Source organism: Copadichromis virginalis, linkage group LG19, assembly GCF_057382275.1.
Source record: "Copadichromis virginalis isolate Kocher_CV1m ecotype Utaka linkage group LG19, C_Virginalis_male_GT1.1, whole genome shotgun sequence".
In the NCBI taxonomy this organism is placed as follows: Eukaryota; Metazoa; Chordata; class Actinopteri; order Cichliformes; family Cichlidae; genus Copadichromis; species Copadichromis virginalis.
The window spans coordinates 8,399,743-8,426,756 of NC_140636.1; the positions used below are offsets into that span (position 1 = coordinate 8,399,743).

The 27,014-nt window shown below is 42.5% G+C and overlaps 1 protein-coding gene across 2 annotated transcripts in view; it reads right to left on the reverse strand.

The window, feature by feature from the left end:
- Positions 1-27,014, reverse strand: part of npas3 (neuronal PAS domain protein 3) — a 363,595-nt gene that overhangs the window by 109,927 nt on the left and 226,654 nt on the right. For both annotated transcript variants that reach the window (XM_085441080.1, XM_085441081.1), the window contains exon 5: positions 8,566-8,655. In XM_085441080.1, coding sequence (XP_085297206.1) covers positions 8,566-8,655 — 90 coding nt within the window. The remainder of the gene's footprint in view (positions 1-8,565; positions 8,656-27,014) is intronic.

Genomic DNA, 27,014 nt, shown 5'->3' on the forward strand with positions numbered 1-27,014 from the left:
ATCCTCTTTCCCTTATGTTCATCAGTTGTTTTAATGTTTCATCCAGTTACTATATATGCATTATATTTTTCCTCCTCCTTTGTTCCTTCTTCCTGTACGTCATCCCTCTGCCCTTGTGCTTCAAGGGATTTAACTTCCCTTTCACCCATATGTTAAAGGCCATGTCATCAACTCTTTTCATCTATCCCTCCATTCTTTCACAGCAAAACCAAAGCGTAATCTGTCCTCTTTGACCTCCACCCACTCTCACTTCTCTTCATTTTCATTCCGTTTTCCCTCCTCGCTGTAAGCATTTACATTGCCCTCCTTCTCTGTCCATCACATATTTAAGTTATCCACTTATGTCTCCTCTGTTCAGTTTTTTCTCTCAGTCCTCCTCCAACGTCATACTATCCCTTTACACACTTTAAGACTGAAGTTATTACAAACTTTCATCGCTTCTTTCTCCTTCTCCCTCTTCAACCCTCTCTTTCACTCCTTGCTTTATTCCTCCTCCTCTGTTATGTTAATTTTCTGTTTTCCTTTGCTCTTTCATGTTTTCCTTCTATCATTGCTAGTTTGCTTTTGTTAAGTCTTCCCTTTTTTATCCTTCTCTATCCCTTTGTTCATCCCTTCATCCTCTAACAGGACACACGCATGCACCACATTTTATAATTATTACTGATATTTTATTATCAGAGTGACATGGCAGTTCTAGAGTCAGTGCCATCAATTATGAATAGAAAAGTGTGTGTGTCTGTGTGTGGAAGAGTTCACTGAGGTGGCTCAATTAGCTGTGACCTTCCTCCTGCCCATCCCTACCCCTCTTCATCATCACCGCCTCCTTGTCTCCTCCCTCCTCCATCTCCCAGAATGCCCCTGTTTGACCTCATGCAAATGGCCGACCTCCCTGTCTCAAACGCACAAGGCAGAGAAAAAGGAGCAGCAAATGACGGAAGTAAGGGAGCAAGGAAAGGTTGAAGGGAATGAAGATGGGACAGGAGAAAAAAACTTATTTAAAATGGATTTTAAAACATTAAAAAAACATAATGAAAATTTGTAATGAATTCATAAAAAAGACTACATATTAAAATCAATTAAATTAATTTGCATCATAAATAGTCGACATGATAAATGAATTGCATTAAAATAAAACAATTAACTACATTAAAGGTTTTGTGAAAAAAAGTAAAATAAAGCAGTGATAGAAAAAATCATAAATATACATTAAAAATATTAATATATAAAAATATTACACACATACATTAAAGAAATTTACATTAAAGCCAAAAAGAAGATGAGAACAGGATGAATGAGGGAGAGAGAGAACAACACTTTTAGAAGGAAAAAAGAAAGAAAAAGAAATCAGAATCATGAAGGAGAAAATCTGGTTTTATATTTAAATCAGGTGAAGGGCCACTATTAGGTGGATAAGGTTGCTGAAAGGCTGGACTAAAGACATTACTCAACTCAGCAAACACATTAGTAGAAAGGTGATTATTCTATCGAGGGTGGAATCAAGGGTGTTTTCAATTTAGAAAAGTAGAATATATGACATAGATGTTGAACTGGAATGCACAAGTGTTGCTAATAAAGCACTTGATGACAGAACTCCATTAAACAGGAAGAGACCTCTCACAGAACTACACTCAGGCAGGCGAAGCCAAAAAGTAATATGTTGTATTGTGATATATACGCACAAAAAAAGCTGCTCATTGCATCATGGAAAGTGATATGAAACCATCTTAGTTAAGTAGAAGCACATTTTCTGCTGGTGGATAATGAACTTTGTTTCATTTGGGTTTTCCTGTGTGTGTTACTCCTGTTTATATGGAGCTTTTATAGTCTTACCAACTACTCAAAGTATTTTTAACTACAAGTTACACAGACAGTGCTTTTATTTTGTAATATATCTATCTTCCATTGATGGCCAATTTAGAATCACCAATGAACCTAACATGCTGTGGTGAACTGTTGGAGGAAGCTGAAGTACCTGGGAAAAAAACCCTTAGAGGTACAGGGAGGACATGCAAATGTCACAAAAGAAAGACCCCAATTGGGGTTTCAAACCAAGAACCTCATTGGTGTGAGGCACCAGTGTTAACCGCTGCACCAGTGTCTGACCAGCTCTGACTCCAGAAACCTGGATAAATACCTGACATAAGTAAATGCTGTAAGACGTAAAAATCAAATGCATGATCCAATTATTTAACAGAAGCACTTAACAGACGTGGAATTGCTTGTCACATAGATTTCAGAATCCATTGTCATCTGCTTGAAACAGTGATAGGCAGGTTAAACAATACCATTGTCCCAACACGTACATGTTACACCCAACATGTAAGGCTTATCATGTCAAAGTAGAACTACATATCAAACACATGTGTCTTTGTTGCATGTAAGCATTTCTAATATAATGAAAACCAGGACATTCATTTCCATAAAAGCACACTCAAAAATGGTGTTTTCAATGTCCACGCTGTGAAATGTAACCATTAATGTTTTCAAATGTTTCCCACTTACAGAGTACCCTTAGGTTTCTTGGTCGATATAAGAGCATGGTATTTTCTGGTATGTGAACATCAGTGTGGATGTTGAGAGACCAGAGGAAGGAAGAAGCAGACAATCTGACAGTCTGCTTTAGCTGCTTAATGCTAATTCATTCAATGTTCCCCCACAGACCAGCAGCCGCCCATTGGGAATACGGGTGGAAAGAGAGAGACAGACTGTGTGTGTGTGTGTGTTACTCCCAACCCGCTCTGAGGGAATGTGGATGGGAGTGAAAGAGAGCAGAGATCAGGCTCTGCCTCGCTTTCCAATGACCCTGTATTTGTGTGTGTGTGTGTCTGTGTGTGTGTACATATTTTTGTGTGAGTAGCATAAGTCTTATGTGCACTGGTGTGTGTGACCTTCCATGAGTGTGTGTATGTATGCATGGCAGCAGGTCTGAACATTGGAGAGCCTTTTTAAATGACAAAGACAGAAACAAATCACTTCACACACCTCTGCAACACACACAGACACAGACACAGACACAGACACACACACACACACACACACACAAACAAACATGTTGTCTGGAAGGAGACCAGCCCAATCCACTGAACAAAGCAATAAAGAGAGAGACTATCTGATTCAGACTCTATGTCGATTGCCCACCATATATCAGCGTAAAAGGGAGATTTAAAGGGTAGTTCCAGCTTTCTTTCCTGCTGCTTTCCACCACAATCCAGTGGACCTACCAACATCATCTCATATCATGTTTTAACAGCATGTTGCCCTGCTTTCTGCTTTTTGTAAATGCATGTGTTTAGTTGTTTATTGTAATCTCAAACCCCGACTGTGAGAGCTGTGCTGCCAGAGAGAAGCTGACGCTACCATTTTCTTCTTCTTGTATAGAGTATAATGACTGGTGGCAAAACAAAGTTCACCAATATTCTCGCGTGCATACAAAAAGAATACTATATATGGACATATCTAAGTCTATAAACTTTGGCCCTAAAAATTGTTGTTCGTGTGTGCATGTGCATACATGTGTGCCCTCCTATGCTGTTGCATATACCGGCCTGGCATGAAGAGAGGCTGGCTGCCGACCACATTTGGGTGTAACGGGCGAGAATCCAGCAGACTAATTTGGGTCTGGCTGGGACAGCGCAGTTATTATTTTCCTCTGGACCATCAGGCAGAGGACACACAGCCATCTGCTGCACGCGCATACACAAACACACACGTCTCAATTATATCACTAAGAGGGCAGCTGCAAGCGCTGCCTGTCGTAAACACACACAGACAACGTTTATAAGTACATGAACATGCACACATTATACTGTGTTGTTGGATCAACAGGGTGTTACAGAGAGACAGATTCTCCTGCTGGCGGCCTCTACAGAGAATGACAGGAAAGGGACACAGACAATGTTTCCATCCACCTGTTTCATGAGCATTTTGAATGAGGATGTGAAAAACTATGAAAACAAAAGGATGACATTGTATGCCAATCCCACCCCATGCTGCAAAAAAGTTGTTAACCTCTATGACTGCATCAATCTCTTTTTTCACTCTCTCTTAAAAAGGCGCACACAGTTAAATTCAATCCTGTCACAGGTGAAGAATGGCAGTATGTACAACAGTTTGTGAGATCAGAAACAAGTGTGAGATCAGAAATGTCACTTTTTTAAGCATTTTTTTCAGGTCAATTTTATCATCTTGTAAGCTATTTTGGTCAAAATCTGGAAAAAGCTCAACATGCAGAATCAAATTCAATTAAAAAAAAAAGTTAAAATGGACCCATCTGCACACTTCCAGAGCAAATCAAATCATTTTGATCAATTGTTGGATGCTACTAGACTAACTTTGCATGATTCATGATCTAAAATGCTCCCTCCCCTCCCTTTAAGATAATTTTCTTCTGATTGGAGGTCCCTCCCAAATAAGAGGTTTTAAAAGCTACAAAATCCTGCATTAAAATTCCAAAATGAGAAAAAAATTTAGCTTAAAAAAAGAAAAGAAAAGAAAAAAAAAGAAGCATGAGGTGAAGTTGAGGGAGAGGTGGGATGTTAACTTTTCGCAGCAGCCATGTTTAATTACAGCTCCACTCTTTGTTAATGACTCTATTAATAGGCTGTTTGATTGGCCGGCCACGTCCCCCGTCTCCCTGACGAGACAGCAAAGAAACGAGTTAAACGGGTAAATCCTCTTTACACATAAATCTGCCTGAAGATTGTTTCAGCGCCGACCACCAAGCGAGAAAATTCATAACCTCGTCAATTTGTTAAAAGGCTTAAAAAAAATCCTCCCTCACCTCCCCGCCACCCAGTCATTTCTCCTGCACGCCACGATCTAATTAAAGTTGAAAAATAATTAGCGATATATTTTCCTTCCTTTAAAGAGAAAAAATGAAAAAAAAGAGGGAAGGCCAGTGATTAAAGGAGAAGAGGAGGAAGGGAGAGCAATTAAGAGGATGGAGGTTGACGAACTCTGTGTACACATGTAGGATTACAGGGTGAGACTCGAACATAGCAGAGACAAGCTTGATCTCTCCCTCTCTCTCTGTCTTTCACTTCTTCTTCTTTTTTTTTAATCGGTGTGCCACTTCTTCAGCAGCTGATAAAAGCTGAAAGAACAAGATAACCAGCTCAGCGGAGCTGCCGGAAAAGCTTACGGGACCCGATTTGACAATTAATCAATTATTTGATAGAAATCATCAATCAATCTAAGTGGGGGGGATTAATCCAAGAGGTGGATAGAGAGAGATACAGAGACACAGTGATGGAGAGAGAGAAGAGGGGGAGTGATGTACCTTCTTCTTTAATTTGGTAAACTGATTGGCTTTTTTCCTTGTTTCCATATCTTAGAGCCTCCTATATCCAATTTACAGAGACAGAGTTTACAAACTAATGGAGAGAGAGAGAAAGGGAGAGCTACATCACAGATGGTAAATATGAGTTTCTTTCAACAAAACAATGCTCAGCTCAATTTACAGATATTGGAACGTGACTGTCAGAACATTATACACGAAGACCTCCAGTCAAAGAGGCAACTCGGATTCATTATCAAACATCCTGAGCTCCATTAGTAACCTCAGACTGTACAGAGGTTACTCTGTAACATAGTTTTCAGTGCAACTGGGAATAGAGAAATAATACACATGCTCAAATCCAAGACTTAAACCTAGCATCACAGGACAGGAGACACAAAGTTATTGGTGTGTGATTTGCTCCAGTCGCACACACTCGGGGTAAAGGTTGATACAACGTTGAAGATTACAATGACTGGACAAACCATAGATCTTTTTCTTTTTTATGCATTGAACAATGGTTCTGCCGGATGTTTCTTTCCTGTTAAAAGGGAGTTTTTCCCTTTATACTTTTGCCAACCCCCTGGGGGTCATCTGATTGCTGGGGTTTTCTCTCTGTTATTGTATGGGCTTTACTGTACCTTACAGGAGTGTTTCCCAACCTTTTGGAGCCATGGCACATATATAGCAGAAATGGCTCGGTGTGTCCCCAGTATACCTTATTCGCTTTCTTCTGATCACTACTCATGCTAGGGCCTTCATCTGGGTTGGAATTTTCTCCAGGATCCAGGACAGATCGACAAAGACTTTTTCTTTTGCAATATTTATCTATTGCTATTATGCGCTGTGTCGTCTCACAACATCACTATTATGTAATTTCTTCTTCGTCCTTTTCTGTTTTACAGGTAGTTGGCAACCCATTTAATTAGAGCAGGTAGTTGTACTGCCCTCTAGTGGAAGAGAATGTAATTGTTCTGGCCGTTACTCACACCTATCGCTTAGAGTACTAATCAGGTGGAACCAGTTAATCTTTCACGGCACACCTAATCATTTGGTTGGGAAACACTGCCTAAAAGTATAAAGCACATTGAGAAAAATGTTGTTGAGATTTGGCGCTTTAAAAATAAAAATAATATTCAATTTAATTGAATAAATGACAATTTCAGATGCCTAGAGTAAACTAGAAAAGACCCAGCCTAGCTAACTTAGACTGGATTAGTTGGTGGGGTTAGGTTGAATGCTAATTTCTCATAGCTGTGAATGTGAGTTTGAATGCTTGTCTGACTCTTTGTCTTAGCTTTGCCACCATCTGGTGACATGTCTGTTGTGAACCCTGCTTCTGGCTGGGATACCTGACTGGAGTAGGCTCCAGCACCCCTGCAACCCTGATAAATATAAGTTGAAAAGAATGGATGAATATAAAGAAATCCAAAGAATAGTTAATATATACTGAAGGACTGAGGGGTATTTGGGTTAATTTCAGCTTTTTAGTCCCATGACTTGTTAAGGAGTTATAGAATAAAAAATAAGGAAAACAATGAATCACAGCACAGCAATAGATGTCATGTCTATATATAGTTATGACATTTCCCGATCTAATCCTTATATTAGCAGAATATCACACATCAGTGCTTTCCACCAACTGTTACATGCATGATTTGTACGAACACTTTCTGATCTGCTAGTGCTATAAGTAAGGTTTGGCTAACATTCTGAAAATTCTTCTTGTATGTTTGAGAGTTTCACAAATCTCTCAAGAGTCTTTTTAATATTCATGCTGCACAGACACAAGGACACAATCATTGTCAGTTGTTCTCTGAAGGACTGTACGAGCGCCTCGCCTTACAATCCATCATGTAAACAAGTAAACATCGGTTGCTGACCTTCCAAATTGATTGTTACTGCCTGCTACAGTCGTATGCAATCAGGTGTTGGAATACGTGTCATTTTCCTGCCTGTGCCTTAGGTGTCCCTCTGTACTTCTGAAGCCAAGCCAAGGAAGAAAATACTATTTGTGTCACTGTGTCAACACAAAGTTTAGGGACCAAGTAACAAAGATTAGGCTAAGCTCACAAAAAGATTGTGGTGGAAAAACAACATGCACAAGAAACACAGATTCTGTTGTCAAAGTGATAGACTTTTTACACCAAACAGCTAACTAGTGGCCAGTTTTCACACACACATGTCCCTCAGTGCGGTTTCAACAAATATGTCCTCTCTGTTTGCATGGGGGCCTGGAAGGTACTTCCTATAAAACCAACCGAATGTAGCTCCTTGTTGACGATTGGCTCTTTGATCTATGTCCCCTTTCACAAGTCTTTGCAAGTGAATTGAAAAGGGTGCTTTTCCTGATTTCTACCTGTTGTGCAGTAGATGGCATTTGGCACGCTGCTGAGACCTTTGTGCAGTGGTGCATTCAGGCACTGTGGGAATCACCAAATGTGGAACTCAGCTCATTAATAACATCTTTTTTTTTGTAAAGAGAAAGCTTAGAAAAATGATTTGGCCTTAAAGATGACAATACAGATCACAAAACCAGTTGTGTTTGACAGCTGATGGCTACATTTCAAAGCAAACACTGTAGGATAATGAAACAAATTTGTTTCCTCTTATTAAAATTAAGTCAGCAAAAGCAGACAAACATGTCTAATGATGCTTTTTTTCCTTTTTTTACTCTGTATTTCCTGTTTTCATGAACAAATATTGGCATTTCGTACACAAGCTGACAGAAGCTACAATGTAAACAGGCTGATATGACAGTTTGAATCCTATTTAATTCAGCAACACACACACGCACACACACACACACGGCTTGTCAATACAGACTTATTAGTGCCTCCAAGGTCGATGTGTCGACCTTCAGGATGGACGCCTGTCTCTATTAACAGGAACTGGGGGAAAGTGAGCCAATTGAGACACAGAGCTCGTCACCAAGCTGACAAAGTACAATGACGTGCCCCCACCCCCATCCCAACACATACACACACATACACGGCAATAAAATATGCATTGTCGCTCGCTGCACAAATCAACAACCGTCCGACGAGCTGATGAGATTTTAAATGAGCCTTAATTTGTTGGGAATTGTCTTTGGTGACGATAGACGAGAGAAGGAAGAATGATAGAACAAGAGACGGACTAAATAAACACCAAGAGACAATCAGAGATAAAGATGGAGAGACAGAGAGAGAGAGACAAAGGATCGAAAAGAACAGGACTGAGCTTTGAGATGCTTAATGTTTTTTCTTGACATAGCAGTGACAAAACAGGCACACAGGTGTGCGACTTACCTGTGACAATCCCAGGTAGATGGAAACCGTCTCAGAGATGTAGAGGAAGCGCCCCTCTTTGTTTAGTGCAAATACAAACCCATCCAGAGACTGAAACAGAGAAAAAGAGAGGTGGACGTTAAATAGACTTCTCAAAAAAACTTTCTTGGGTACAGAGTGTAAATAAAAGATGGCATACGAGTTCATCCATTGGTTGTTTTTTTTAAATAAAAAGATGAAAATTGTGTTGATTTCCATAAAACTTGAAACTGCTGATTAAGACAATAAACTCATCAGAAAAAGGTTTTCTGTGTTCATAGAGGAAGGGAAATGAGGGTCATTCTCTCACAGACTTCTACACAGTCAGAAATTGTTTTGCAGCCCCACCAGTAAAAAGAATGTCGATTTACTTTACTTCTTTCCTTCTATCCTTACTTTAGGAATTAACTGCATATGCATAAAACATTTTTTTAACCTAATTTTGCATGTTCACGATATTACTTTAGTGAGTTTCTCTTTTTCTATTGTTTTTAGTTAACAGCTACAGTGTTTTTCCACACTAGCTTTTAGTTGAGTTTTAGTTCAGCAGAATGACCTTGCTTTAAAAGCAGCTACCGACCCAACAAGTCAATAAAAGCCCATTAAAATGTAGCAGCTACAGCCACAATAGTCTTGATTGTGATTTCTTTTTTTCTTGTCCATCTCCTTCTTTGTGTTGTCTCTGTCACTTTCTTACCAACTAACCCCCCGCCCCCACTGTCACTTTGTTCTTGCCTAAAAAGATACAAATTCCCAACCTCTGCTGCTGTTAAACAATGGATGGTGGGGCTGTGTTCATGAGGACATCACAGAGCAGGAGGAAACAGTCCAACATAACACAGCAGATGGAAAATAAAGTAACTCATATTTCCTCCTGTTGACAATGTGACAGCAATGAAAACAGAAATCTGACAAATTTTCCAGATGTCACTGTGACATCGACATCTTTTCATTATTCGTAGGTTGTTTTAAACATTTGCTTTCAGTTCCTTCATTAAAAACAAATCTCAAGATTTAGCTGACAAGAGGATTTTTTTTAAAAATACATGGAAAAGTAAGTCCCTCTACACACACACACACACCTCCACAAAGACATCCAAGTGTGTCTAATGGTGTATTTCCGTGACGATCATGGTGCCACACTCGACTTCAGCAGCAAATCACACATGCAAAGATGACACACACATGCACATTTACACAAACGCACACACACACACTCAAGCAAATGCACGTCTGAGTGTGTCCAATGCTGCTGTTATGGGAAGATCATGGCAGAACACTCGACTCCTTGAACACAATACACTGGATCCAAGCACACACAGACACACACAAAGGCAATGATACTCCAGAGGTCAGCCAGGTTAATTACATGTAGCGTCCTACTGTTATTGGTAATACACGGTTTCCTCCTGTGTGCACATGCATGTGTGCATGCTAGTGTGTGTGCGTGTTATATCTTGACACTAAGTGCATACTGCACGGTGTGTATTACTTTGGGAGAGAAAGAAGTGCAAGCAGTCTGAACCATTTAAAGGGATTGAAGATAACTGACTCAACTATTAGGTACAGTCCAAGACAATGTGTTTTTTTTTTCTTTCATCCGTTATTGGTCACATTATTGATCATGGATCAAAGCTATTGATCCAATAAAATGATTTAACATAGAAATACATTAAACTATCAAACAGCTACCAGAATGACTCCCCTTTTGGATGCTTTGATACTTTGAGACTTTTACATTAATCAGAAAAGTGAGACAAAGAAAAAAGAGACTTTCTGGATTTTGACAGTTCAAATGTCATCTGTGTAGCAGCTAAGTAGCACCTTCGGTGTGACTGTTGGGTATTTAATTTTCTTCTTTCTCTTTGTCAGATATAAAGTGCTATTTGGAGATGGCCTTTAACCTTTTATGCCTGGCTAATTATTCTAATGCTTACATGGAGGTGTATGGGTATGTGTTGTCGCTGCACCCCCACCGCCTGTGTCCGTTTAGTCTGCCCTCTCAGCTAATGAGATGTTAATGAGATGTTAATCATCAGTGAGCCGCATCAATGTCCATCCATGCTGGGTTCCTCATTAACACACATCCTGACTCTTTCTAAGTAGGTGTGCGCAAGCTTTTGTGTGTATATGTGCAGTTGGGCACATGTTTGCTGTGTTTCTCTATCTGTGTGTGTGTGTTGTCAGATTACGATCCAGATGGTTGTTCTCTGTTTTGATGCCTTTCACTTTAAATGTCTTTATCCTCTAATAAGTTCATTATCCTTAGAAGACATTTAAACGTAACAGCTAGCTCAATACAATATTGGTTAGATATATTAATCTGGTCCCAATAACACACAGTTTATGAAAATATGACTGGAACCTGTTTTTGTGCTTTGCATAGAAAACAGAAAAATATAAAATGCATTCACACTACAAGTGACTAAATTGTAAAACGGACCATCGGGTCACCACTGAAGTGCTGCTCTTGGACTTGCCAGTATCATCTCTGGGCTTGTCTTCAAATGGACAGATAAATCCCAAGATATGGTTTATCTCTATATGACTGGCTGATGCTTCAGCACATCAAGCACAACTCTGATTCATTGCACATCACAACCATCAAGCACTGGCACGTGCCAGGCATCAGTTTGTAGCTTTGTAGCACCATTTTCCATTGACATTACTAGTAATCAGTTGCCTCTGCATAGCTAGTGTGAAAACAGCATTAGTCACTTTGTTTAAATCAAACCAGCTGGGGTTATGAGAGCCTGTGAGCTTTGCATATGCTGATTTTGTTCTTCCTCATTTGATGGGATAAAAAGTGGAAACAATTTACAGAAGACATGCCTTTGATAAATGTGCACTAGAACAAAGATGACTGAGACTTCGTTTTGCAGAGACACTACTACAAAGAAATGGAACTCAGACAATCTCCAACACTGTAATGCCACAGATGTTGGTCGTTCCTTCTTTCCCTAAAAGCCCCTCGACATTATATCCGAGCCAGTCCGGTGACTGGAACGATATAAGCTCATAGTTGAGCTTTTCAATAGTTTCAAATGTGCGATGGCAGACATCAGAGAACAGTCCAAGAATAGGTTTAAGAAGCTGGAGATTTGCATAATCAGATTTTACTGATAATTCTATACATGAAGTTTTAATAATCAGGCCGTTATTGGAATAAAGCTCTTTCCATTCACATGGCTAAGGGTTTGGCCTTGTTACCATTATGTAACAGTTTCTTGGACAAACACATATACCGGCAAGAATGAATAAATGGTCATGGTCCCCGTGCCTGCCCTCACAAGGCTACACTTGTGTTTTTGCTTTCTCTCTCTCTCTCTCCCCTACCTCTCTGCCTGGGCGGAGCTCACTGCTGGCTCCCGCCCTTGGCTCACACACCTGTTGGCGATCAGCTGATTTCCCGACTACTATTTGAGGCTGGGCCACAGATCTTGTCATCGCTGGATGATTGTGCTACTAACGTTAGTCTCTCTTCCCAGCTCCCGTGGTCTTGTACCTTTACGCCCTACCTTCGTGACTTGTGAGTGATTTTTCCCTTTCTTGTTCCAGTTTACCTTCCCGGACCTGTGACCTTCCAGCTGTACGAATGTGTGTGAGTTGGATGTGAGGACGTGAGCGAGCGTGAGAGAGAGAGCCTTCTCCTAATCCCTTGGAACCCTGGATTTTTCTCCGTCACTGTATATATTATCGCACTAGTGTGTAAATAAACGGTGCTCTGAGACGTCAACCTGTTCTGCGCTTGAGTCCCTGCTTTCAGATTGTGACAATTTCTTTCTTTCATTTAATTTTTACTGTGGACCTATTGCAAAAAAAATAAGAAAAACAAAACAAAAAACCTTAAAATTTCTATAATCAATAGTGTGAAAACACAAACTTTCCTGTCATTTGATTGTTTATCAATTACTCAATTACTGTGGTGTGGTATAAATGCCCATGGGGCAGATCTTTATCAGCAGGAAGCACTATTAAACTTGCAAATTATGTTAAAAGTTCCCATTTTTTCTCTCCTTCGTATATTCCACAACCATCGAAGTCTTTGCCAAGCGGATTCTGAGCCTCAGGCCTAGTGTCTGACACCCTTGCTCTAGAAAAACTTTCTTTGTAATGTTCAAAACTATGTAACAACCATTAAATTCACAGCCTTAGATGAACCATAATGCACAATATGTGTGAGAAGTAACTATTAGAACCTATGATACATCTACTTTGCTCAATTTTGTTAACAGAAGTCTTGTTGAGAGCCACTGAATAGTTACTATATTATAATATAAATGCTTAAATAGTTCCTGAAAAGCTAAAGGGGTCTAATAAACCTAAGTAAAGCCATAATCGGTTGATAGTTAGTCCCCATTTTCTTCAGCGAAAGCTGCTGAGGTTTCTTGGAAAATTGTGACACAGCTGGTACGCCTCTGTCTTTTTGCCCCTTTATACAAACACAAGCCAACAGGGGGAAAAGGCTGAGATGTGGAGATAATCACAACCTGTGTTTTTCTTTTTACAGTTTTATCATCTTGTCTGATTGAGGTCCAGGTTTAGCAACAAGCAGCTCCAGGTGAAGGAACGCAAATCTGCCCATTTCAGAGGGATTAAAACGGATTAATTAGAATTGGAAAAGCGAGTTGAAAGGTGGAGGCACGTGTGTGTGTGTGTGTGTGTGGGTGGGTGTGTGTGTAAATTATGCTGATATGAACTGATGTAAACACTCACACAGACAGATATAGATGTGCTGTAAACAAACATAACCTTGCTGACTGCTTTGTTAAGTCCCCGGTTGCCTCCCAGAGGTTAAGCAGGCCTCTGATTATTAGAGCTCTGAATCCAACCAGAGCACAAACCAAATTTTATTTTTCTGCTGTGAGCTTGTGGTTTTTCCTGGCAGAGTGTGATTGGACTACAAACCTAAATGGATATCAAAATGAAAAAGAATATAAATAAGCCTGTAAGAACATAATAACAATCTCACATTTAACCCTAAACCTCATCTGTAGCTTAAGCAGCAATAAGACTGGACTGGAGCCTGTAGGGCATGACAACCATTCACACTCACAATCACAGCAGTTAACCTAACACAACTGCATTCAGACTGTGGAGCAAGTCCACACAGAACGTGTAATGTCTGCATGAGGAGGGTGCAGCCAGCCCGTGAAACCAAACCCAAAATGATCTTGCAAAAAGACAACAGTGCGAACCACTACACTGCCAGGATGTCCTATCCAAAACTTGATGAGATCCACACCCACACTCTAAGCCAAATTCAGGCTTCATCAGACAGATTTGAGCTCTACAAACAAGACTAATCCAAAGACACTGAACCAGACAAAGACAATGAAACAACAGTGTAACCAGGATGAGCGACGTAGCCATTAGATGCAGTATCAGCTGACCTCAGCCTGTTTGCAGCGATATTGTTTTTCCTGGCCTTTGCTGTTTTCCACTTGTATTTGCATATTAATAACACATGCAGACACAGTGGGACCGTAGACCGTGTGTGCACTGTCTGGTTGGTCTATATGACTGTGCATATGGGTATGTTTGGGCTCTAGCTTGTTAATATTTTATTTTTCATAGTTGTGTGTGTGTGTCTGTGTGTGTGTGTGGATATGCATCCAGGACTTTATATTTACATGCATGCGCAGTGCAGAAAGACCAAGGATGAGTCTTAAGCACACACACACACACACACACACACACACACACACACACACACACACACACACACACACACACACACACGCGCACCTCTGCACAAAATAAAGTAACAACACATCCAAACATGTAGAAAACACAAGTACGAACACACAAGGTGGAACTAAATGGACATTACGGTAGAAGTCACGCACTAAGGCACACATACACAGAGTCATTGTCTCTATCTCTTCTCCTCTCTCTCCCTCACACACACATGCACACATATACAAACACACGCCCTGTGGCAGCAGTCCGTGTGTGTGTCTCTTTATGAAATCACAGAGGGTCTGACCGCCTCATAGTAATTATGCTAATTGCCTGGATGCCCTTGCCTTTATTTATGCAGGGCTGCTAAGATAAATAAAAGGAAATTGCTTTGGATCTAACTGTATTCATTTCAGCATGCTAACTAGAACACTAACTCTGCTCTCTGAGTCTGTGTGTGTGCGCAGCAAGAGAGCAACGGAGCAAGTGAGTAGGGGGGTGAGGTGTTCACAGATTTGTTTACCCTTCACAAATTCTGCAGGTAATTGCAATTTTGATTGTATATTTATTTATTTTGCTCCGTGTGTGGATGGATTGTATTGATGCTGTGTGTGTGTGTGTGCACTTCCTGTCTCTCAGTCATAATGAAATGCTTTGTTCTATTAACCAGAATATAACTGTCTGAGAATCACAGACTGCTCTGAAGTGAAACTAAAGCTCCTGAACAAAACGATCATAAGTAGTGCTCATTTTAATATGCAGCTGAAGGAGTTTAAATTAAATACTTGCGATTTAAAGATTTATCAAGATGTATCTAGTGCAAAATCCTAAAAAAGCCTCCCAACATCACTGAACCACTGCAAGATCCAATGCGACCCACCCATATGCCTACTTTGATGCAAGTTCTAACTTATCAGGTGTCATATCTGCTGTGTTCCGATGTTGGCTCTGTTCTCTGCAGGATTATTCTGCTGCTGTTCTGTGTAGCATGAAGATGGAAGTAAGCATGTGACTATAGTCGTCCAGATTGCAAAACCTATATACACCAATGATAACATGGATAATAACATTGCGATCACTGACAGGTGAAGTGAATAACATTGATTGTCTCTTCATCATGGCGACTGGGTCAGAGCATCTTCAAAACTGCACGTGGGGTACAAAGGCTGGCCCATGTGGTCCAATAAAAACAGACATAGGCACGAAATGTTCATGCTGATTCTGATAGAAAGGTGTGAGAATACACAGAGCATCACAGTTTGTTGCGTATGGGGCTGCATAACCGCAGACCATTATTATCCCGTGCCCAACAATGGGCAGAACCGGACCACAGAGCAATGGAAGAAGGTGGCCTGGTCTGATGAATCATATTTTCTTTTAAATCGTTTTGATAGCCAGGTGCATATTCATCACCTACTTGGCAAATACCTGGCACCAGGATGCACTATAGGAAGAAGGCAAGCTGGAGGGTCAGCTTGATGGTTTGGGCAATGTTCTGCAGGGAAACCTTGGGTCCTGCCATCCATGTGGATCTTACTTTGACATGTACCACTTATCTAAGGATCTTTGCAGACCATGTCCCTTCTTTCATGGAAGCAGTATTCCCTGATGGCTGTGATTTCATACTTATCTACTAATCAGGCCATAAAGTGAAATGAAATGGTTTGAGGAGCACAACAATAAGTTTGAGGTGTTGACTTGGTGTCCAAATTCCCAGATTTCAATTCAATAGGGCAACTGTGGGACATCCTGGTCCAATCCATGAAGGCCTCACCTCGCAATGTACAGGACTTAAAGTATCTGTTGCCAACATCTTGGTGCCAGATAAAACAGCGCACCTTCAGGGGTCTAGTGGAATCCATGCCTTGAAAGGTCAGGGCTGTTTTGGCAGCAGAAGGGAGACCAACACAATATTAGGCATGTGGTCAAAATGTTATCCTTGATCTGTGTATGTAACATTTAAAAAAAAATCACAGTAGCATAATGAAACAGCTTTGTTTGTCTAAAGTACGAAATGCAAGCACAAAATATTCTCATTTTAAAGTAAATGCCATATTAAGTACATAATAATAAAGAAGGAAGTTGGACGTCCAGATTGTGATTCTAAGAGCAAAGACTGAAGATAATGCCAACTTGTTTGTTCAACAGTTTAATGCACCTTCAAGGTGCCCCATCCATGTCTTGCTATGTAAGGTGGGTCTAATAAAATCAGTCTCACACTGTGACAGACTATACAGTATCAATTTGAAGGTGTCAGACTGTGCCGTGAACACAACAGTGTATAACAACAGATGAACATTATCCGCTTATATCAGCCATCTGTGCTGTTCTTTTGTATTCAAAATGAGGATTCACAAGGTTCCATCATTTCATTTTATGTGCGTTTCCCCTCCCAAACTTCAGATGTAATGTCACTCAGTGTATGCTGATTGGTTGGTTCATAGATTTGCATCATAGCAGCTGTCACACAGTGTGAGTCTGTCCTTAAATTTCTGACAGTCTGAATTTTGCTGCGGGCCTTTTCGGTCCACCAGAAGCTCCATATCATTCATTACTGGATGTGCATGATCTCATGTCATCACTATTTGGAAACACTGTCCACAAATTGCACCATGATTCTCTTATGACCAAGTCTGATAGTTTGTACTAACATTTCCTGCTACCCAAATGGTGAATTTGGGCTGATTTACATCGTCTAATCACCTTCCTGCAAACCTAAGTCAAATGCTTGAAGACACGTGTACAGAAATTGATAGAACTGCAGATAGAAACACCCAAATGTTAGGCCACAGATGTTAAAAAAAGAATACCACTTGATGCACAAACACACACACAGACACATGCACAAACACCCACACCCACAAATGTCCTAATCTGGGTGTTCAGACAGTAAAAGAAAGAATTGCAATTGATTAGTGAGCACTGCTGAATGGCTCGCTCCCTCTGCTTTCCACCTCCTGCAGATTACTGCATCGATCGCCTTCACACACACGCGCGCACCACACAACAGATGAGGCCATCTTTTAACCATTCAGAACAGCGGTTTAAATGTTACTGTCTAGCTCTCTGCCTCTTAATGACAAATGGAAAGACTGTGTGTGTGTGTGTGTGTGTGTGTGTGTGTGTGTGTGTGTGTGTGTGTGTGTGTGTGTGTGTGTGTGTGAGAGAGAAGGAGGGCGAATAAATTGTAGGATAAGACAGAGAAATGGAGGGAAAGGGTGATGTATAGGAATGACAAATAAAGAAATCAAGAAACAAAGAGAAAGAGGAAAATGGAGGGCAGGTGATTAAAGACAGAGAGAAAAAAGACAATCAAACGTGGATAAAAGACAAACATATTGACAACACACAGAAAAAGCAAAAGTGAAAATTAAAAAGTAATAACAAGGCTGATTAAAGAGGCAGAGCTAAAGTATTGAGGACTGAACATTATACCTATTGACTAGTGTGATACTTTGACACACGGTTTTGAATCCATGCCTCCAATCGTCTGTCTTTTCCAGCAGATGTTAAACCTGGCTGTGGGAATTTGCTCCCATTCAGGGTGATGAGGTCTGGATCACAATTTTTGTTGTGGTTATTCCCAAATGTGTTGGATGGGGTTGAGGGCAGAGCTCTATGCCCAGCAATCACATTATTGCACTCCCAACTATGAATAGTACTTTATCTCTTTTACATCTATAAGAACTTGAAATGTTTTGTTTACCTATCAACCAAGTCCAACCATATGCTCACTTTGTGGCTCTATAAGTAAGTCACCTAACTTCCGCCATCGTTTTGTCATTATTGCTGTCACCACTAGAGTGCATGGAGTATTGGTTATATATACTGATGCTGACTGTAAGGTCCCTGTCAGTACTCTCGCGGCAGCATTTTGGATGAACTGAAGGCTTTTCATTGTTCATTATTATTAACTTGATAATAATAACAAACGTACAATCAGTTCATAAATGCATGAACTACTTCTTTAGCATCACTCTGAGAGAGGATGTTTCTAATTTTAGAGATATTGCATAAATGCAGGAAAGCAGTCCTACATATTTGTTGAATATGCTCAGTGCAGGGCATTTCCTGGACAAAAAGATTTCAAGATTTCTCACAGTGTTACTGGAGGCCAAGGTATTTCTATCCAAAGTAAGCATTTGGTTAGATACTATGTTTTTTAAGACTTACTACATAGTTTGAAGTGAGTGGCTGGTTTTAAAATCATTGTGTGTTGCAACATTAAGCTGTTCTTTACTTTGTACCATGGAGCTTAAGCTAGAAAAAGAAATACTTTTGTGTCAACATGCTTTTGGTTGCAGAGCAAAAAAAGAAAAGAAAAAGTGAAGGAGAGTAATGTACAAAGAGAGAAATGTGGAAGAAAAGTAGTACATTCTGTAGGAAAAAACACAAACTGGAGAAAAAGAAGAAAAATGAGAAAAAGATGCAAACCAGTTGGCAGAAGAAGTGCCATTCATGACAAACAGAAGAATAAAGACTAGTCAAACAGAAACAGAATCACCACAAGGAATGAATAACAGGGGAAGATTAATGGAAGAGAAGGACATTGACAGATGTGTTATTAATTGCAGGGAAGGGTAATACAGGACTGTTTCTTTATAACCAGAGAAACCAGTTAGAATGAGTTTTGCAATGCAAGGAACTTCCTAAATGTATTTCATCAGTCTCTTCCTCTCAAAGTTTTGTCTTTGTGAGGTAACAGCTTGACTGTGTCCACATTAGAAGAATTCAAAATATAAGTTAATGTTTACAAGAGTGTGTCCGCATGCTTTGCGTTTAGCATATGGCTTTTTTTACAGTCTGACACCTCTGGGTTTTAAAGGAGCAGTTCCCTCGTTTTATTCCAGTTCACTCCCAGTTCTCTCATTAACAGCAACTGGAACAACTGGAGCAGCAGACACTCAGCTGTATGGTGATAATAAAAACCTCCCTCTCCCAGTGCCTGTAAACAAAATATTTGTCTGGTTTCATTTTTATCGACTGCCTTTTTTAAAGCAGCCTGGTCAACTGAACATTTGCCAACTGACAATAATGTGTTATATAAAAAAAAGATCTTCTGCTCATTTCTGTTTGGCACAATTTATAGAAAGTTCATTCAGGTTCCTCGCTAATTCGGGGATGTGTGCTTTTCTTAGTGGTTAAAAAAATGATTGGTGGTCCCTCCCTTTTGCATTAATTGGTCAAGATTGTGGACTCAACATAATAAATGAATTGAAGATGAACACATCGATCAGGGAGACTTAATCTAGAATAATCAATGCCATAAAATTGCATTACAGCAGTACTTATTCTACTAAATTGTGGCAAGTTTGATTCATAAAGATGTTGTCCCCTTGTCGTTTGACAGTTTGTATATGCCATATGCAGTGTGCCAAGACCACTTATGAATTGATTTTACCATAAAGAAAAAAAAAATCCTGTGGTCCTTTCAATTAAATGGAAAAAAAAAATACAGTGCCTAAATATTATGACTATATATCAGATCTGAGACTTGTAAACTTTAGGCCTAAGATTGGCGGGTTTGAACTTCCTGCTAGAGAGCTGAACTGCTTCCTGTCCAACTAATGTACTGACAAGCAGCATCAAGAGCCAGGCTGACATTCTGCCTGCAAAGGTCAACACACACTCAAATGCATACACTTATAAGGGCAGCACACTCAAACTGATGAACACACAACATCTTGCTATCATTGCCAAGTCCAAAAGGTCAACTTCACACCGATTGGTGATAGAACTATCAAATGAACCAATCAATACCCAGGAGGAGCAGAAAGAGGTGACGGAGGAGGGGGGGAGGCTAAAGGCAGAGCACTTAGGATGCAAGCCTATAGAGAGATAGAATGGGCTACGGAGAGAAAAAGCTGTCGGTGGGATGCAAACAGAAGGAGAAGACATAGGTAAGAGAAAGGGAAAGAGAAACAGAAACACAAAAAGCAGGCATGGATATAGAAGTGAGGTAAGGAGATAAAGAAGTTCAGGAAATGGGAGGAGGAATTATCACAAAGGTCACCATGTCAGTATATGAAAGCAACAGGAAAAGTAAAGGGGAAGCTTTGGCTTGAGAACTGAGGAGTTAAAGAGATGGACGGAAGAGGTGAGGGATGACAACGGTTCAGAAAGGTCAACACATGTCAATACTGGAAAGAGAGAGAGATCAGTACGTAACAAAGAGAGCAAAAGTTAATGCATGAAAAATGAGATCCATGTATTTATGCAACAACAACAAAAATACAGTGGTATGTCTTTATTCAGGTAACTGTGACACATGACTGAAAAATATGCAAACAGGTTTGTACAACTATGTCCAGTATATATATAAAAAAAAACACCCAGCACGCCCCTGCGGGCGGTTTATCCTTCAAGCTCGGGTCCTCTACCAGAGGCCTGGGAGCTTGAGGGTCCTGCGCAGTATCTTAGCTGTTCCCAGGACTGCGCTCTTCTGGACAGAGATCTCCGATGTTGTTCCCGGGATCTGCTGGAGCCACTCGCCTAGCTTGGGAGTCACCGCACCTAGTGCTCCGATTACCACGGGGACCACCGTTACCTTCACCCTCCACATCCTCTCGAGCTCTTCTCTGAGCCCTTGGTATTTCTCAAGCTTCTCGTGTTCCTTCTTCCTGATATTGCTGTCATTCGGAACCGCTACATCGATCACTACGGCCGTCTTCTTCTGTTTGTCTACCACCACTATGTCCGGTTGGTTAGCCACCACCATTTTGTCCGTCTGTATCTGGAAGTCCCACAGGATCTTAGCTCGGTCATTCTCCACCACCCTTGGGGGCATCTCCCATTTTGACCTCGGGACTTCTAGGTTATACTCGGCACAGATGTTCCTGTACACTATGCCGGCCACTTGGTTATGGCGTTCCATGTATGCCTTGCCTGCTAGCATTTTGCACCCTGCTGTTATGTGCTGGATTGTCTCTGGGGCATCTTTACACAGCCTGCACCTGGGGTCTTGCCTGGTGTGATAGACCCCAGCCTCTATGGATCTTGTGCTCAGAGCTTGTTCCTGTGCTGCCATGATTAGTGCCTCTGTGCTGTCTTTCAGTCCAGCTTTGTCCAGCCACTGGTAGGATTTCTGGATATCAGCCACCTCCTCCATCTGCCGGTGGTACATACCGTGCAGGGGCCTGTCCTTCCATGATGGTTCCTCGTCTCCCTCCTCTTTCTTGGGTTTCTGCTGCCTGAGGTATTCACTGGAAAAAAGAAAAACTTAACTATGTCCACTTCAATGCCCACTGACCTCCAAGCAAAAGGGGCTTCCTGGAGAAGAAACCGTAAATCCAAGGAGTACTGAGAAAGCATGCATATGTCAGTACATATGAGATGATACCTAATACTGTGACAACTGATCTTTTGAAGACACTGTATGCGTCTTGTGTATTTCTGAGACACCAGCGGTTTGGAACAAAAAAAAAAATGTATGTGGCACCTTTGGGAACAGGAACAGCCTGGAAAGACAGAGATTTTGAGAAAAGTAGCCAAAATATAGGACAAGCAGGAGAGATAGATAATAGCATCAGTGTGATATTGCAGACACTCAAAGCTGTCGCTCCTCCTGGTTTTTAATCAAAAGCAACAATCGACAAGTGGACAGGTGACCAGCCACACACACACACACACACACACACACACACACACACACACACACACACACACACACACACACACACACACACACACACACACACACACACACAAATGCACTGACAGCCCTGGAGTAATAATTCTACTCTTCCAGTTATTGCTCGGAGCTCAATATCACTTTAATTCCCCGAAGAGATGTGTTTGTGTGTGTTTGTGTGTGTGTGTGGTCCCAATAGTCACTATCGAGGTCCATTACTGGCAATTCTCTCTATGTGGTATATGGTAGTAATGTGTATTGCAGAGGCACCTGTACACTCAGACACTGGATAGACATTATATTTATATCACTGATGCTGTTTCGGTCACGTTAACTGGGCATTAAATTCTACCAAGTTTTCAAAAAAAGACTTGCTTTGAATATTTTACATTTTACATGTAACATGCAATGTCATGTTTAAAGATGATGACAGGACAAAAGAAAAAAAGAGCAAAGAACAGATAGATAGAAGATTATTCCCACATTCTCATATGACCAAAAATGTAATTTACTGATGAAAAACCAATAACTAAGCCTTTCAGGATATGACAAGCTTATGTTAAAGGTTATGTTAAAGGCAGAAATCATCACGTCCTAGTCTGAAGTGCTCCAGTCTGCACTGCGAATATCCTTGGGTAATCCTTGACCATATCTATGCTATTTTAGAAAATTTTAGAAAATGTAAAATTACATTAAATAACTGTAAAATTCCTCTCCGTGAATCGCTACCTTATCGTGGTGGAGGGGTTTGTGTGTCTCAGGGATCCCAGGGGCTATGTTGTCTGGGGGCTTTAGCCCCCTGGTAGGGTCTCCCATGGCAAATTGGTCCTGGGTGAGGGACCAGACAAAGAGCGATTCAGAAGACCATTATGAAGAGAACATCGAAGGAACAGTTTACCCTGCCCGGGATAGGGTTACCGGGGCCCCGCCCTGGAGCCAGGCCCAGGGAGGGTGCCTGAGGGCGAGGGTCTGGTGGCTGGGCCTTAGTCCATGGGGCCCGGCCGGGCAGAGCCCGAAGAGGAGACATGGGCCCATCCTCCCGCAGGCCCATCACCCGCAGGAGGCGCCATAGGGGTCGGGTGCATTGTGTGCTGGGTGGCGGCCAGGAGTGGAGGCCCTGGTGGACTGATCCCCAGCTGCCAAGACTGACAATTGGGACATGGAATGTCACCTCTCTGGTGGGGAAGGAGCCTGAGTTAGTGCGTGAGGTTGAGAGGTACCGGCTAGATATAGTCGGGCTCACCTCTACGCATGGCTTGGGCTCTGGAATCAGTCTCCTGGAGAGGGGTGCCCCTGGTGAGAGGCGGCGGGCTGGGGTGGGTATTCTAATATCCCCTCGGCTTGCTGCCGGTACGTTGGGGTTTTTCCCGGTGGATGAGCGTTTGTTCCCTGCGCCTTAGGGTCGGGGAACAGGTGCTGACTGTCATCTGCGCTTATGAGCCGAGTGGCAGTTCAGAGTACCCAGCCTTCTTAGGTGCTGGAAGGTGCTCCACCTGGAGACTCTGTTGTCCTGCTGGGAGACTTCAATGCTCACGTGGGTAAAGACAGCGAGACCCGGAGGGGCGTGATTGGGAAGAACGGCCTCCCTGATCTGAACCCGAGCGGTGTTTTGTTATTGGACTTCTGTGCAAATCACAGTTTGGCTATAACAAACACCTTGTTCGAACACAAGAGTGTCCATAAGTGCATGTGGCACCAGGACGCTCTAGGCCGCAGGTCGATGATCGATTTTGTAATCGTATCACCAGACCTGAGACCATATGTTCTGGACACTCGGGTAAAGAGAGGGGCTGAGCTGTCAACTGATCACCACCTGGTGGTGAGTGGATTCAGGTGGCGGGGGAGGATACTGGACAGACCCAGTGCACCTAAACATGCAGTGAGGGTGTGCTGGGAATGCCTAGCAGAGGCCCCAGTCCGCGAGATCTTCAACGCACACCTCCGGCAGAGCTTCAACAGCATTCCGAGGGAGACTGGGGACATTGAGTCCGAATGGACCATGTTCAGCGTCTCCATAGCCGAAGCTTCTGCATTGAGCTGCGGCCGCAAGGTGGTTGGTGCCTGCCGTGGTGGTAATCCCCGAACCAAATGGTGGACACCAGAGGTGAAGGGAGCCACCAGGCTGAAGAAGGAGTCCTATCGGGCTTGGTTAGCCTGTGGGACTCCGGAGGCAGCCGACAGGTATCTACAGGCCAAGCGGAATGCGGCTCGGGCAGTGGCTGAAGCAAAAACTCGGGTGTGGGAGGAGTTCGGAGAGGCCATGGAAAAAGACTTTCGGACTGCCTCAAAGAGATTCTGGCAAACCGTCAGGCGTCTCAGAAGGGGAAAGCGGTGCTCTACCTGCACTGTGTATAGTGCTGCCAGAGCGCTGCTGATGTTGACTCAGAAAATTGTCAGGCGGTGGAAGGACTACTTCGAGGACCTCCTTAATCCCACTGACACGTCTTCCGAGGATGAAGCAGAGTCTGGGGATGAGGGGAATGACCCGCCAATTTCCGGGGGTGAGGTCACTGAGGCAGTTAAACAACTCCTTGGTAGCAGAGCCCCTGGTGTGGATGAGGTCCGCCCCGAGTTCCTGAAGGCTCTGGACGTTGTAGGGCTGTCCTGGTTGACACGCCTCTACAATGTTGCGTGGAGATCAGGGGCAGTACCCCTGGACCGGCAGACCGGGGTGGTGGTCCCCATCTTTAAGAAGGGAGACCGGAGGGTGTGTTCAAACTACAGGGGGATCACACTCCTCAGCCTCCCTGGGAAAGTCTATACCAGGGTGCTGGAAAGGAGAGTTCGTCCGCTAGTCGAACCTCGGATACAGGAGGAACAATGCGGTTTTCGTCCTGGTCGCGGAACACTGGACCAGCTCTTTATCATCTCAAGGATACTTGAGGGTGCATGGGAGTTTGCCCAACCAGTCTACATGTGTTTTGTGGACTTGGAGAAGGCATTCGACCAGTGTCCCTCGGGGTGTCCTGTGGGAGGTGTTGCGGGAGTATGGGGTGTCTGGCCCATTGCTACGGGCCATTCAATCCCTATACTACCATTGTAAGAACTTGGTTCGCATTGCCGGCAATAAGTTGGACTCGTTCCCGGTGGGTGATGGGCTCCGCCAGGGCTGCCCTTTGTCACCGGTTCTGTTCATAATTTTTATGGACAGGATTTCTAGGCAGAGGGCTTTCACTTTGGTGGCCTCAGAATCTCATCTCTGTTTTTTGCGGATGATGTGGTTCTGTTGGCTTCATCGGGTGAGGGCCTCCAGCTCGCACTGGAACCGTTCACAGCCGAGTGTGAAGCAGCGGCAATGAGGATCAGCACCTCCAAATCTGAGGCCATGGTTCTCAGCTAGAAAAGGATGGAGTGCCCACTCCGGGTCAGGGATGAGTTCCTGCCCCAAGTGGAGTATCTCGGGGTCTTGTTCGCGAGTGATGGGAGAAGGGAGCCGGAGATCGACAGACAGATTGGGGCTGCGGCTGCAGTGATGTGAACGCTGCACCGGTCCGTCGTGGTGAAGAGGGAGCTGAGTGTAAAGCTCTCAATTTACCGGTCGATCTACGTCCCTACCCTCACCTATGGCCACGAGCTGTGGGTAGTGACCGAAAGAACAAGATTGCGGATACAAGCGGCAGAAATGGGCTTCCTCCGCTGGGTGGCTGGCCTCTCCCTTAGAGATAGGGTGAGAAGTTCGGCCATCCGGGAGGGGCTCAGAGTAGAGCTGCTGCTGCTCCACATCGAAAGGAGCCAGTTGAGGTGGTTCGGGCATCTGACAAGGATGCCTCCTGGGCGCCTCCTGGGTGAGGTGTTCCGGGCATGTCCCACTGGGAGGAGGCCCCGGGGCAGACCCAGGACACGCAGGAGAGATTATATATCTCGGCTGGCCTGGGAACGCCTTGGTGTTCCCCCGGATAAGCTGGAGGAGGTGGCTGGGGAGAGGGAGGTCTGGGCCTCTCTGCTTAGGCTGCTGCCCCCGCGACCCGGCCTCGGATAAAGCGGATGAAGATGGATGGATAAACTGTAAAATTTGCAGTGTACTGTGGTATATTCTGTAAATGGACTCTGTGGGACCATGTATGTGCAGCTGCTGAAAATCTGTTAAAAAATATCACACCAACTATACCTGCAGGAAAGAAAGCAAAATATTTCCCCAACCTATATTTTCTTATCCCTCCTATAATTCACACTGAGCTCTCTCCATGTGTTTGTCCTTGCTGGCTGTCAGACATGTAGATGGTTATTGACAAGCTGACTTGTTCATCCACACAGATAGGCACAAACACTCCTCATACAGCTTATCCAGTCTTTGAACTTCTTTTCTACCTGCTTCTACTCCGATGTCTCCTGTTTAGTTTTGTTGTTAGGGATGAGTAGGATCTCTACACCTGTTTTTGTGTACTCATATTTCTACGGGGTAAAAGTAGTTCTTTAAGAACTAGTATGATTTATCAGCAGTTAATTTTCTTTTAAAATATATTTGGTATTGTCTTATTAGCTATTCAACTAATTCTGGTCATTTAAATTAATTCTATTATGCTGAAGGTAGTGTATACTGGAGTTTCTCATGGTGTCTTCAAAACCGCAGAAAATCAGCTGCTGTTTTGAAGAATACACTGTCAAGTGCAACTTTTTCAGATAACTGCTGGTGCTGTCGATATAAATAAATAAATGTACAATGGGATTATTGTCATCTGATTTCTTATGAAATGTGGTTATATTCTATTGCATGATGTATATGTTGTAGGTTATTTGGTCAACATAGCCTTTGACAAGCCTTCGGTCTGCTCCTATCAAGATTAGATGTAATAACGTCCTAACTGCAAAAGGGCACAGGCAATCAAACACACACGTCATATGTCATATTATCCAAGGGCAGAAGTGTTGATAAATCTCTTTAATGCCCTCCAGATGGATGCTTTGCAGTTTAACTTTAGGACACCCTTCCAAAACACACAGACATGACACAGAGCAGATACATGTCAGGATCCGAGTATTTGTCTTCTTTCATTTCAGGTTTGACTGATCGGAATAGTCAAAGTCATTTATTTGTTCCACATGAAAGTCCTAAGAATTTGCCCACATGCTTCTCTTGGAGTTCAAAGCATATCACACCGCTATAACATTACATTAGTCG